The sequence below is a fragment of the Apodemus sylvaticus genome, chromosome 1, assembly GCF_947179515.1.
Source record: "Apodemus sylvaticus chromosome 1, mApoSyl1.1, whole genome shotgun sequence".
NCBI lineage: Eukaryota > Metazoa > Chordata > Mammalia > Rodentia > Muridae > Apodemus > Apodemus sylvaticus.
Window position 1 is genome coordinate 15,203,621 of NC_067472.1, and position 13,420 is coordinate 15,217,040.

At 48.9% G+C, this 13,420-nt stretch overlaps 1 protein-coding gene across 2 annotated transcripts in view; it reads right to left on the minus strand.

Annotated features, from left to right (window-relative positions):
• Positions 1-13,420, minus strand: part of Sufu (SUFU negative regulator of hedgehog signaling) — a 92,585-nt gene that overhangs the window by 30,903 nt on the left and 48,262 nt on the right. The window contains exons 4-7 of one of the 2 annotated variants that reach the window (XM_052184520.1): positions 4,193-4,335; positions 3,472-3,557; positions 3,177-3,249; positions 298-451 (exon numbers count right to left, since the gene is read on the minus strand). In XM_052184520.1, coding sequence (XP_052040480.1) covers positions 298-451; positions 3,177-3,249; positions 3,472-3,557; positions 4,193-4,335 — 456 coding nt within the window. Of the gene's footprint in view, positions 1-297; positions 455-3,176; positions 3,250-3,471; positions 3,558-4,192; positions 4,336-13,420 lie in introns of both variants that reach the window. The other variant, XM_052184511.1, reaches the window with a different exon arrangement.

The window sequence follows — 13,420 nt, forward strand, 5'->3', positions numbered from 1 at the left end:
TGGTAGACATATGCTGTCTTGTCTTTGGGTAGACTGTGTAATTTTCTGTTAACTATTCCATGGTTCGCACTCACACACATGAGGCCAGATTCCAAGGAACAGAGTGCACACAGTTCCCACTGGTGTGTCTGAAATGCACACAGGAAGCAGCTACAAACAGGCCGATAACGCCTGTGTAGTTCACCCACATTGGAACGAACGATTCATTTGTCAGAAAACAGAGTGGGCTGCTATTTAGGTAGGGACTTGTCCTGGGGAGCCTGGAAGGAAGGGGGCGAGGCGGGGGAAGGCCTCAACCTTTGCCAGACAGCCTCCGGGGCTGTGTGCTGAGGCAGATGCTCCGGCTATCCTCATCGTCCTCCGGAGGCCGGCTGAGGTCATCCCAGGCACACTTGGCACTGACACCGCTCAGGTTAGAACCGTCTGTCTCGATGCCTTTGTCAACTCTCTCCTGCTTGAAAAGAACCAAAGAGTCAGAGTTCCTTCAGTGAACTCGTGTGCCCCAAGGTTACTGCCCCTGGCCCAGCTACACGCTTCCAGTATTAGTCCTTGTAGGTGCCGATAGTGGACAGCTGCTATAATCAGGGTCTCATTGACCTTGTTCTGTTACAGGGATAGTGGCTCCTGCCAGTCCTTGGACTCCTCTGGGAATGGGTTAGGGACTCCAGAAGGAATGAGCATGCCACAGACACTTCCCTCCCACCAGCATCCAGCACAAAGGCCTTTGTGCATCTTTCGGCCCTGACAGCTCTAACCCTCTGGCCCTCAGAGCTGATGGAGCAGACAAGACCTATTTCTCTCAGGAAAGGCAGAAGGCTTCCCCTTTTCCTGATCCTCCAACAAGGACCATACATACTCTACCTCACCCCCTACAGGAAGGAGTTAGGGTGTAAACCCACCCTGACTTGGGAACCCATACCTGCAGTTCTTCATTATGACAGCTAGAGGGGGCCATCGCCCAGAGCAGAAGTGCTCCCTGGGCTCAGGTGCCAGCTAACTTTGGCAAAGGGCTCTGGATGGGGTTCTTCTCCACTTCCTAGGCTGAAATATGGGGTCTGAAGGGCAGTGACCATTGCACACTTCCCCCAGAGGCCTTGCCTTTGTGTAGACATTGGCACAGTTCAGTCTAAACTTTTTCCAAATGGCCTCAAGGAAGAATTGTACTCAAAACATTGCTGGATTTTCTGGTAAAACATCATTCTGTGGTGCTGGGCTTTAGATCAAAGATCATCTGGAAGACTCTAGCAACCTTGTCCATAAACAGTCATGCAAGCCAAGTAAACTTCCTGTGAAAAAGCTCCTCAGAAGCCCCCATGTCCCTGTGCCAGTCCGTCCCTCCCCAGGGCTCCTAGACAAGGGCATTGTTCTTAGCCTTGGTCACAGGTGGCCTCCTACCCATAAGCCACCCATTCTTCTGTCTTCTGGTGCTGTCACCACCTCGATGAGGCCGGCAGCAGGCAGGACACAGCTCTAGGTGCTTTAGGCAGATGCAGAGGGGTGGGCTGGAGCTGCCTGGGGCGAGCCTGACTTTTCTTGACAGCAGCTGCCCCGAGACCCTCAGTGAGGTGGGGCTGAGCAGTCAGCTCACGGCCCCACTAGTGCTGACCACTGACCTTTAATGTAAAAAGGAAGACTAAGACCCATAGACATGGCTGCTGTGGTAATCCCAGCTACTCAAGAGACTGAGGCAGGAGGATGGTACATTTAAGGCCTGTTGGGGTGCAGAGTGAATTCAAGGCCAGCCTGGGCAACTTGGTAAGAACCTGTCTCAAAAAGTAAAAAGTGGGCTGGGCTGGGGTCCGTGAGTAGTGCCAGAGCTCTCTCCTCCTGTGTGAGACCCTAGATTCAGCACCCAGGATTAGGGAAAAGGTAGTGAAGGACCTGCCTGTTTAAGCACACAGCTAGCTAGTGGTAAACTAAGATCAAAGGAATAGAAACCAGCTCTCAATGGACCTAATGGCAAACACGCCCCAGAAAGGCCCACGCAGTGCTCTCACTCGGGACATGGAGCCACCAGGAAAGCAAGCCATTTCCTCTCTCGCTGGCTTCGGGTCTGATGACCCCGACCCCAGGTGCTGCGGGTCTTGCAGGGTGTCAGGGAGCCTCAGGCTCTCAGCATGCAGAAGGGGAAGGGTCTGCTTGCTCTACTAATCCAGGTTACCAAGTCTTTTCTAAGTACGGGGATAAATAAGCCTGAAGAGCCCCATGCTGTGCCCCAGGGTGGCTGCAGAGCACGGGCCTAGGGAATGATGGAGCCTCCATGGCTTCTGGTTCTTACACAAGCAGAAGCCACACAGAAGTTCTGGCAGCACTGAGACCATTTCAGGGTTAAAGGTACCCAGAAAGTGGAGGGGCCTCATGTGTATAGGAGGAGGCTGTGTGCCCCAGAACTCACAGGTCAATAGCACGGAACCTATCGTTCTGCAAACTACAAGTCGCTGCCACAGCCTGTCTTCCAGGCTCTCCAGAGCCTTACGGAAACATGCCAGATTCAGTGAGAGCCATGACCTGCCTCTGGTGCGAGGTGAGCTGAAGGAGCCGGTAGTCTGGTGCTTCAACCCTTGCACAGTGTGCAGGAAATGCAGCAATGCTCTGGGGCTTCCAGAATGCAGCTGTGTACCAAGTGACCATCTATTCTAAGCCACCAAAGGTGACAATGACACTGTCCAGGCAGCCACAGTGGGTCAGCTGCAGACTGGCAGGGTCTAAAGACACCTTCACATACCAGAGAGTGCCAAGCTACCTGGGCAGGGTTCGGGAATGAATTAGAAAGAATGACAGGATCATTAGACCAATCAGCACTCGCCCTGCAAATGGACTGTGGGGTCAGCATAGCCTGTGCTGCGGTCTGATACAAGAAAGGCGCTCCCTGAAAATGTGGTAAGATGGAGGAGCAGGGAAAGGAACACAGGGCAAAGAAGCAATATTCCTTATGATTACCTTCCTTTGTTGGTGGCAATCTAATTTTAAGTTGATATATAACTTACATATAATAAGGTACACACTTTTTAAATGCACACATATATGCGTCAGGCTTGCTATGGAATTCAGGGACAGGTTCCAAACTGTGGCATGTTTCTGTCAGCTCCTACACAGAGTTCCTCTGTCCTGTCAGGACGAGAGCCAGTGTTATTTGGAAGAGTGTGCTAGCAAGGTTTTCCTCACTCAAGACATACTTGCAGGTGTGGATCCATCTCAAATATGGTTTCTCCCCTCCGCATGTCAGTTATCAGCCAGGGACCGCCAGCACTGTGGACAAGGAGAGATGGAGGTAACTAAGGTCTGAACTGCTTGGCAGTCAATCACCTTTGCTGTCCCAGGCCCAGAACATAAAGGCCAGTGCTAGTGGTCAGGGACCACGGAGGACTGTGTGGCCCACGCAGCAAAGCAAGACTTGTCTGGGTGGGATGGAGGAGGACAGCCGCCTGAAGACCCGGCTCCAGGCCTCCACCTTACGGGACATGTACTCACATGGGCACTGTCCGCAGCAGTTCCAGGACGCCCTGCCCATTCCACTGTTGAGCCGAGTGTAACTCTTCAGTGCAGACGCCAACAATCTGTGCCCAGGACGAGAAGCCACTGTGTTTTAATGCCATCCCTCCTACACGTCCAACCACCTGGGCTTTCTCAGGGGCATCTCAAGTAGGGGGCACATAGGTAGGGTCTGTTTTGAGGCTGGTGTCCCCAAAATATAATGGCTCCCTTAGGAGGTGCTTGCCTAGCTGAGGGGTTCCCGAGTGCATGGACAGGTATAGAGGCCTGACCAGGTATCTAGTGGCACAGAGCCTAGCTCTTGGCTACAGAAGAAACCACAGGCAGCTTATGCCTTAAGAAGGGGAGGTCCTCCCAAAGGCCAGGTGTTTAGGGGCGGGGTGGTCAGGCAGCTGTTCCGACAAGACTACACCTTTGTGTAAATCTTGAGGATACCAGCTGAACCCTCTTCACCTTGACCTCATTAGAACTGCCAGCAAGAGCAGCAGCAGGGGAGAGCCCGCCCACTGGGGAGCTATGATGTAAGCCTGGGGCTGGCTGTCACCTGGGAAGTCCCTCTCCTGTGTGAATCAGATAGCCCACCACAGGGAAGAGAGGACCAAGGAGAGTCTTCTGCCCTTCATGTCCCCCTCCACGTTCCCCTCTGTTCTGGACTTTCCCCACAAGGATAAGCCATCTGAGACCTCTGATGGCACCTCACCTGGAGGAAAGTAACCACCCCAAAGGGTGTCCGCACAGGCAGCATCTGTGGGTCCTCTGTCAGCAGCATGTGCTGAATTCTTGACTCACTGTTATCCAAAGGGCTGTGCCAAGACACGTGGTCCCCGCTACAGAAGGTGTTCTCTGTGGAGAGACAGGAGGACGCTGAGCATGTGGATCCAGGCCTGGAGACTGTCCTAAGCTCCTCACTCCCCAAGCCTCTTAGAACAGCCGGATGCACCCACTCCCAATATGAGCAAAGAATTGTAGCTACTCCCAAAATACCAACTGGTTCAGGCTGGCCCGATCTGTTTGCCTTCACCAGGAAGGGTAGGCTGTTGGTGTGCATGCTTACTTGGCCTAGGAAGGCCAAAGACTTCTAGCATCTGTTGTGCGTCTCCAGCACCACTACCCGCGGTGGGGAAGGGCATGATCAAGTAAGCCAAGAATGAGGTGCTTTCCAGTGCAGTCAGTGGACCATCAGAGAACAAGGAAGCTGGGAACAGTGGGAAACCTTCTTGGAAAAACAACACAGGATTTCTGTGCTGGTGAATCAGCACAGAAAAGGAACAGTCAACCTCAGAGAGCCCTGGAGATCTGCTACCCGCCTCCCACAGGCAGACGGAGGGTGTCTGAGGATTGCTGCGGGGAAATGGAGGTCAGGATGGTTCCTTGCCCACCTCAGCAGAGTGGGGGTGAGGTGCCTCTGTGACAGCACAGTAACTCCACCCTCAGGACACAAAGGCCTATTACTTAAAAAATAAAGTAAAATAAAATAAAGTGCCAGGAGTAGGAGGGGCACATGCATGCAATCCTAGCACTCAAGAGGTAAGGCAAGAGGACAACAAGCTGAGGCTGGCCAGGGCCACCTGCCAACAGTCTGAAAAAAATAAAAACAAAAACCCAAAGAGAGCATGTTTAAGGCAGCAAAACCTTGGGGAACACCCCATGCGGTACTAAGTGTCCCCAACCCTGTCTACTGTCAAGAACACTCAGCTTGTGCTGCTCTAACCAGTTCATGTGCAACCAGGTACCCGGGCTGGCCCCCAGTTCCCTATGCGGCAGGGGATGACCTCGAACTCTGAACCTCCTGCTTTCATCTCTAAGTATTGAAACTACAGACATGTGCCACCATGCGTGGTTGTGCATTCCTTTTTAAAATGGCTGTTTTGACTGCATGTATGTCTGTCTGTGTTCTACTTAGGTGTTTGGGGCCTGAGGATATCAAAAGAGGGCACCAGGTCTCCTGGATGTGAACTTTTAGACATCTGTGAGCTGCGATGAGGGTGCTGGGAATCCAATCTGGGTTGTTTGGATGAGCGGACAGTGCTTTTAGCCACTGAGCTATTTCTCTAGCCCTGACCACACACTGTTTCCTGATGCTGGAGACATAGTCTGGGGCGCTGGGCAAGCTAGGTGAGTGAGCACCACCCCCAGCTCCCCTCCATTTCTTTTCTTTGAACACATATGCAAGGACCCAAATGTCCACATTTCACCCACTTCCACACCTTAGAACTCATTCCACACCTGCTTGCCCAGAACCTCCTTTGCTAAATGTCTGTGTCATATGTGAAGGCAGAACACGCCACAGATGACATGCACACGTGCACATACCAGCCTAAGCTCAGAGCTTCTGCCCTCACTTGCCCTGGCTATCTTGTCTTGCTCTGAACTCTAATTCCTTCCTGTGTCACCTAACACTACCCAGCCATCTTTCCGAGGCACACACAGGCTCGGGGAGTTGCCAACACCACCACAGTGTTCGTCAGGAGGGGAGAGAGAGGGCTCCTCTGGGAGATCGGAGGAGAGACATGGAGGAGAAGGCGGAGCTCCTGAGAAAGTCAAATTTCTGGACTCCTGCTTGCATACTCCTGAACCTCTCTCTCTTCACTGCATGTCCACAACCAGCAAGCCCCTCCCCATGCATACACACGCAGATATCATATTACATATGCAATAATAAACCAGCAAGCCCCTCCCCATGCATACACACGCAGATATCATATTACATATGCAATAATAAAGACTGAAGAAAAGAGATAATCAGGGTTACAGGAGTTTACAGCAAGCCTGGGCTACATGAGGTCCTGCCTGTAGGAATAAAGATTAAAAGACAGAACACAACAACACAACACAACACTGGTGTCTCTAAGACATGGAAAAACATGTCACAAAATTCAAAACAGATAAAAGCAAACCAAACCAAACCAAACCACTGGAACTTGGACTAGATGGGTGCTTCTCACTCTCAGAGGACCCTGGAACCCCACAGCTGATACTGTGCTCAACGGTGAACCAAGGACTCATTTCCTTCTTCCATCAAGAGCAAGACAAATATTTTCTAAGCTCATCCCATGGAACTGAAAATAAACACATAAACAAGAAAAGAGACGGAGAACAGAGTCGAAAGGCCTAGCCTCCCAGGTCTGTTTGTTAGTCTGTGCATTATTGAGAATCTGACTCAGGGCCTCCACATACATGAGGCTAGTGCTCCACAGACATGAGGCTAGTGCTCCACGTACACGAGGCTTGCTAGTGCTCCATGTACATGAGGCTAGTGCTCCACATACACGAGGCTAGTGCTCCATATACACGAGGCTAGTGCTCCACGTACACGAACGAGGCTACTGCTCCGCGTACACGAGGCTACTGCTCCGCGTACATGAGGCTACTGCTCCGCGTACAGGAGGCTAGCTAGTGCTTCACGTACACGAGGCTAGTGCTCCACGTACACGAGGCTAGTACTCCACATACACGAGGCTAGTGCTCCACAGTGAGCCAACCCAGCCAACCCGCCTGCTTTCAAGCTCTGAAGCCACAGTAGCTAAGTGAGTAGAGTCTGGCACAAGGAGAGAGAATGGATCAATACAGCACAATTGGGAGCACAGAAATAAAGCTGCACACTGCTGGCCATTAATTTTGATAACAGAGCCAAGACACTCGAGGCGGGGGAAGTGGGGGGAGTCTTTTCAGCAAATGGTGTTGGAACAACGGGCTATCCAAATTCAAAGGACTTGAATTGGAACTCTTCCTTATACCATAAACAAAAATTGACTCAAAATGGATCACAGACCTAACTGTGATAGTTAAAACTGCAAAACACTTAGAAGAAAACAAAGACATGTTAGATTAGGCGCTGGGTTCCCTAGATGGAATACCAAAGGCACAAGCAACAAAGGACAGACAGATTGAACTTCATCAAAATCAAAGCCATTTTGTGCTATAGCCATTGCCATCAGGAAAGAAAAAAGAAATGCAAATCAAACCACGCCTACTTGACATCCATTAGAATGGTAATTATAAACAATAACAAAAACAAATCCAGAAATACAAGTATTGGTGCCTGATGTGGAGAAATTAGAGCCCTTGTACCCTGCTGGTGGTGATGTCAAATGGTACTGCTGCTATGGAAACAGTGTAGCAGGTCCTCACAAACTAAAAAACAGACTCACCATACGGTCCAGCAATTCCAGTTTGGGGTACATAATCAAAAGAACTGAAAGCAGGGGCCTGAACAGATTGTGTGCAATGCTCTCTGCAGCAAAAGAATGGACGCAGCGGTGGTGGCGCACGCCTGTAATCCCAGCACTCTGAGAGGCAGAGGCAGGTGGATTTCTGAGTTTGAGGCCAGCCTGGTCTACAGAGAGTTCCAGGACAGCTAGGGCTACACAGAGAAACCTGTCTGGAAAAACCAAAAAATAAATAATTGAAAAAATAAAAAATTAAAGTTGAAAAGAGTGGACGCCACCCAAAGGCCCATTGATAAACTGATGGACTAATGTGTAATTTACATAAAATGAAATACTATTTAGCTTTAAAAAGATGAACATTCTAACCTGTGCTACCACTTGGATGGACTGTGAAAACATCCTATTGAGTGAAATCAGACAGCCAAGGAGCAAGGATTCCTGATCCCACTCCTGTGAGGAAGCTTCTGTGTAGTCATGTCACACACTGAGTTGGGTGACAACTGAGGAGCTGGTTTAACGGTGTAAAGTTCAGTCTAGGGAGACGAGGAAAGGACTCAGGATGGACAGTGGGGACGGCTGTGGGGACAGCTCTGCAGCAATGTGCTTTAAGGTGAGAATCTTCATGTTATTTATGTCAAATACAATTTTTAAAAAGACAACCTACAAAATGGAAAAATAGTGTCATGCCAAAAACCTGATAAACCCTCATAAAATATATTGTGCTCAGAATATATAAAGAGCTCTTACAACTTAATAAGAGACAAACAATCCAGTTAAAATCGTGCAAAATATCCAAATAAGTGTTTCTTCAAAGAAGATACAGCCAGTTAGCTCATAAAGGGGAAATTAAAGTCAAAGCCAGGAGGAGATAACACCGCTCTGTACGCAGCAGAGTGGTTAGAGGCGCAGTGAGACCATGGGCAGCCTGGCAGGGGCCATGCTCAGACTGCTTACTATGTAAGCATGAAGACAAGTTCACTCAGAATCCAGGGAAAAGTGGGAGTGGCAGCCAGCACCTGTAATCCCAGCCCTGAGAGACACACAGCAGGAATTTTGTGCTGCTGGCCAGCATGAGTGACAGGCCCCATGTCCAAAACCAAGAAAGGGCGGGAGAGCCGGTGCAGCGGCTGAAAGCATGCGCTCCTGTGGGGGCCCAGGCTCGGGTGCCAGCACCCAGACTAGACAGCCTGAGAACCTGAGTTTTATTCCCCAGGACTCACACAGTAGAAGAACTGATTTCTGAAGTGGCTCTCCAACTCCCACGTGTACTGTGGCACATGTACACATGTGTGCACACGAGCACACACACACACACACGCACGCACGCACGCACGCACGCACACACACACACTGAATGAATGTAACTTTAAAAAGTTACACTAAATAAAAAGAGCTAGTCACAGAAGATCATCTATTTCTTTTCTAATTCTACTGCTATAGAGAACTTGGACCAGCTGGAGGAGATGGAGAGGGACCAGCGGAAAAGGTCTGCACGTGTGTTTCTTTGGGAGATGTTGGAAACATGCCAGGTTTACTGAAGTAATGATTTCCAACTGTAAATTATATATTATGTGGGTCATCAAAAGCTATTGAGAAAAAGAGGAAGGGGAGTAAAAAGAGGAGGAGGAAGAGGGAGAGGAGGAGGAGGCAGAGGAGGAGGAGGGAGAGGAGGGGATGATGATACTGGCTGGAGTGGAAGAACCACGCCTACCCTTACACCTCCCTGGCTCAGCAGCCAGCCTAGAGGAAACCAGCGCATGCTGCTTATCATCCACAGCGGCAGAGAGGGTGCTTGAGACTGCCAAGCATGCGGCACGTCAGTGAGAACGGACCCTTCCCAACACTCAGCAAGGCCTCCAAGAGCTCTGCCTGGTCTGTGTCACGCATCAATATCATCTCATTTTCCCCATGACACTAACACACCTTTTTACTCAAACAAGCTTTTAAAAAGCTTTATTTTTTTATCTGACTTTTTTTAAATAAAGATTTATTTATTTATTACATGTAAGTACACTGCAGCTGTCTTCAGATACCCCAGAAGAGGGCATCAGATCTCATTACAGATGGTTGTGAGCCATCATGTGGGTGCTGGGGATTGAACTCAGGACCTTTGGAAGAGCAGTCAGTGAGTGCTCTTAACTGCTGAGCCATCTCTCCAGCTCTTCTTCTTTTTTTTGGGGGGGGGGTGGATTTGGTTTTTTCGAGACAGGGTTTCTCTGTATAGCCCCAGTTGTCCTGGAACTCACTCTGTAGACCAGGCTGGCCTCGAATTCAGAAATTCACCTGCCTCTGCCTCCCAGAGTGCTGGGATTAAAGACATGTGCCACCACCACCGGCTATCTCTCTAGCTCTTTATCTGACTTTTTGCCTGCATGACTGTATATGTGCCATATGTATGCAGTGCCCTAGAAGAAGAGAAGAAGATGCCAGATCCCCTGGAACTGGAGTTATAGATAGCGGTGAGTGCCATGTTGGCACTGGGAATCATACCTGGATCTTCTGCAAGAGCAGAAAGCACTAACAACAGCTAAGCCAGCTCTTCTGCACCTAAACTAATCTAATTTTACTCAAACTGACTTTCTTTACAGTGCTGGGGATGGAACACAAGACATACACATTAGGCATGTATTCTACTAAACATTCCCACCACAACAAATGCATTTTAAAAAACAAACTTTAGGGGGTGGAGAGATGACTCAGTGATTAAAAGCACTGACTGCTCTTCCAGAAATTCTGAGTTCAATTCTCAGCAAACACATGATGGCTCACAACCATCTGTAATGGGATCTGATACCTTTTTCCCATGTGTGTGAAGACAGCTACAGTGTACTCATGTACATATAATAAATGATTCTTCAAAAAAAAGAAAAATGTGAATGATCATGGTTCACAATGCTGTATAAAGATTAAGAAGTCATTTTAAACTCAGACAAAATTAACAGTGCTGTAAGAACTCTGGTGGCTCTAAGAGCAGGCAGTGGCACAAATAAATAAATAAATAAATAAATAAATAAATAAAATTTATCTTACTTATGAGTATAAATAAAAAATACTTCTTTTTAAAAACCACCCTATATCATCATACTAAATGAGGAAAAGGATCTGAAGAATCAGTATTGTTTAGTTGACATTGAGTAAAATCAGACCTCTTCAAAACAATACAATGAAAGAAACTCATTATGTTCCAGCTGATACTGTTGCCAGATTATTGAAAACTGGGAATGAACATGGTTCACAGTGCTGTATAAGGACTAAGAAGCCATATTAAACTCAGACAAAATTAACAGTGCTGCAAGAATTCTGGTGGCTCTAAGAGCTGACTGCGGCACTCTGGAATTTGGAGGCCTTTGCCCCTTACTAGTTGTAGCCTTAGACTAATTGCCCAATCACAGTTTCTAATCTAGGTTCCTGGTCTATACTCAGTACACCACCGCCATGTACTGAAGAACTACCACAGACACTCACTCCCCATCAGTCAATGTGTATTTGCCAGAAAACAGGGCAGCCATTGAGCCTGTGGTAATAGGAAGAGCCCAGTAGGTGGCACCATTGCTCCTGATTTACGAAACAGATGGTCGAACCCTGCAGGCTTGTCCCAGGGCTCAGATAGGAACCACTACAAACCAGGCAAGGTTTTAGACTGGAGAAGGGTGGAAAGGTTTAAACTATGGCTTTCATCAACCATTATTGACTCCAATTTAAAAACAAATGGTTGCAAACCCAGACTGCTTCAATAAGATTAAGCACTGTGTTCAGCCTTAATTCGGAAGTAATGAAGAGACCCAGGCAAAGAGTCTCAGCTGTGGCTGCTCTGGGGCCACAGACACACCCTGCTCTAAGCATGTGTGTGGCCAAGCCTACAGAAACCATAGCTGAATTCAGGGGTCAACAGAAAGCCTCACTTTGCAATAAATGTTCAGAGAGCATAACACACTAACAGAACTTTCCAGAGAACGCGTGGTCTGTAGTGGCCAAAAACAGTCTTTCTTAACAATCAAAGAGGTTTGGTCACAGTTTTCAAGTTAAGGACAAAACCACAAAGGGCTTATTCTTGAGTCCATCCTGGTCTTTATGCCCTGGACACTTGGCCCTATTCTGTGGGAAGCCACCACAGGTCTCAGTGCTAGGCCCAGGAAGCTCTGGCCCTTCAGAGCTGTTTTCAAATGCTAATAAAGCCTTGGTTGGAGGCCCAGCTGTCCAGCCAGGAGCTAGAGGGGCTCATTCCCTCTCTGGTTTCCGAAGCCTCCTCACCAAGAGGGACTGGAAATCCCTGGGGTCAGGCCTGGTCTGTAAAAGGTCATTCCTAGCAGGGGCTGGGAAAAGGTTTTTTATCCCTTCCTTCCTGTGAACCTTCAGGTTACATGAAAGACCACAGTCGGCTAGCAGAGCTCAGCCCTCTCTGAAAGCTGTATTCAGGATTGTAGAGAACGGAAAGAAAGCCAGTTCCTGCCAGTGCCCTGCCCTGGTTGAAAGAGCTCATGAATCCACATGAACATCTCTCAGTAACTACTGCCTGGCAAATCTCTTCACACGTGTGTGTGTCTGTGTGTGTGTGTGTGTGTGTATGTGTGTGTGCATGCTTGCAAGTCTAGTGCTGACTGAGTGAGTGTAAAATCTCTCAAGGGCACCTCAGATTGCCCTCCCCCCACGCCCCTGCAGTCCAGTGTAGTCACAGTGCTCTGAAGCCTGACTGGCCAGAATATAACAGACTAGCAAAATCTAGGAAATGGGTTTCAGGAAACAGCTATTGTTTGAAAAATAATTAGCTCTGCCATTGAAACACTGAGGAAAAGTGAATATATTCTCCAAGGGTTCCTAAGTCATCCTAACCCTGGAACACAATGGGCTGGCTGCCCCCGTTGTGTGTAACAGTACAGTCACACTGGTCTACATGGAAAAAGTATGGCTCCACACCCATCGGCCCTTAGAAGTGAGGTGCTTAGAGTTGGAGGGAAGATAATGATCTTTTGGGGTGTTGTGTGACTGAAGCAAATGTTCCTTTCTCCCAGTACTGTTTTGAGCACCCTAGGACGATGATCACAGGCCTTCTAGGGGACAGACAGTAACAAGCAAGAAATATGACTGAGGGGCCAACAAGCCTGATGAACCTACATGGTGGAAGAAAAAGCAACATCCCCCCCCAAGTTGTTGTCTGGCCTCTATGTGTGCAGTGGCACACTCGCAACCACACCCACACTCCTCACATGCACTTAAGTCCAGTAGGCCACACATATATAGATTGGAACAAGCAACATGACTCCCCAGAGGTTGCTGCTTTAACCAGGCCTGGCTGAGGCAGTGAGGGGAATAAAGCTCAAAGCCACTCCTCTTGGCTCTGCCAAGTCCACACATCCCTGACTGGGTTCCCTGACCGCCCCCACTGCATCTCTCCCGAAGTTCACCCTGATTTTGAAAGTTTAGGTAAGGGCATTTCCCTAAAGACCTATGCAATACTAACCTCATTTGGGGAAGGGGTTGACCTAGCACTGATATTAAGGGGTCCTAGGCTGTGGTCGGGGTCCTAAGACCCCTCTCTAGTCAGCCTCCACCTCCCTCTGAGAGCACTTACCCATCAACAGAGGACAGCACACTCCCACCCTGCTGAGGAAGACCAGTCCTGTCCTTTCCCTCAAAGGGATCAAATACAGCTGTGAGTGAGCACCTCAGCAGGAGCCTGAGCACCCCCAAACACGCGCGCGCGCGCGCGTATACACACACACACACACACACACACACACACACACACACAAATCCCCAAG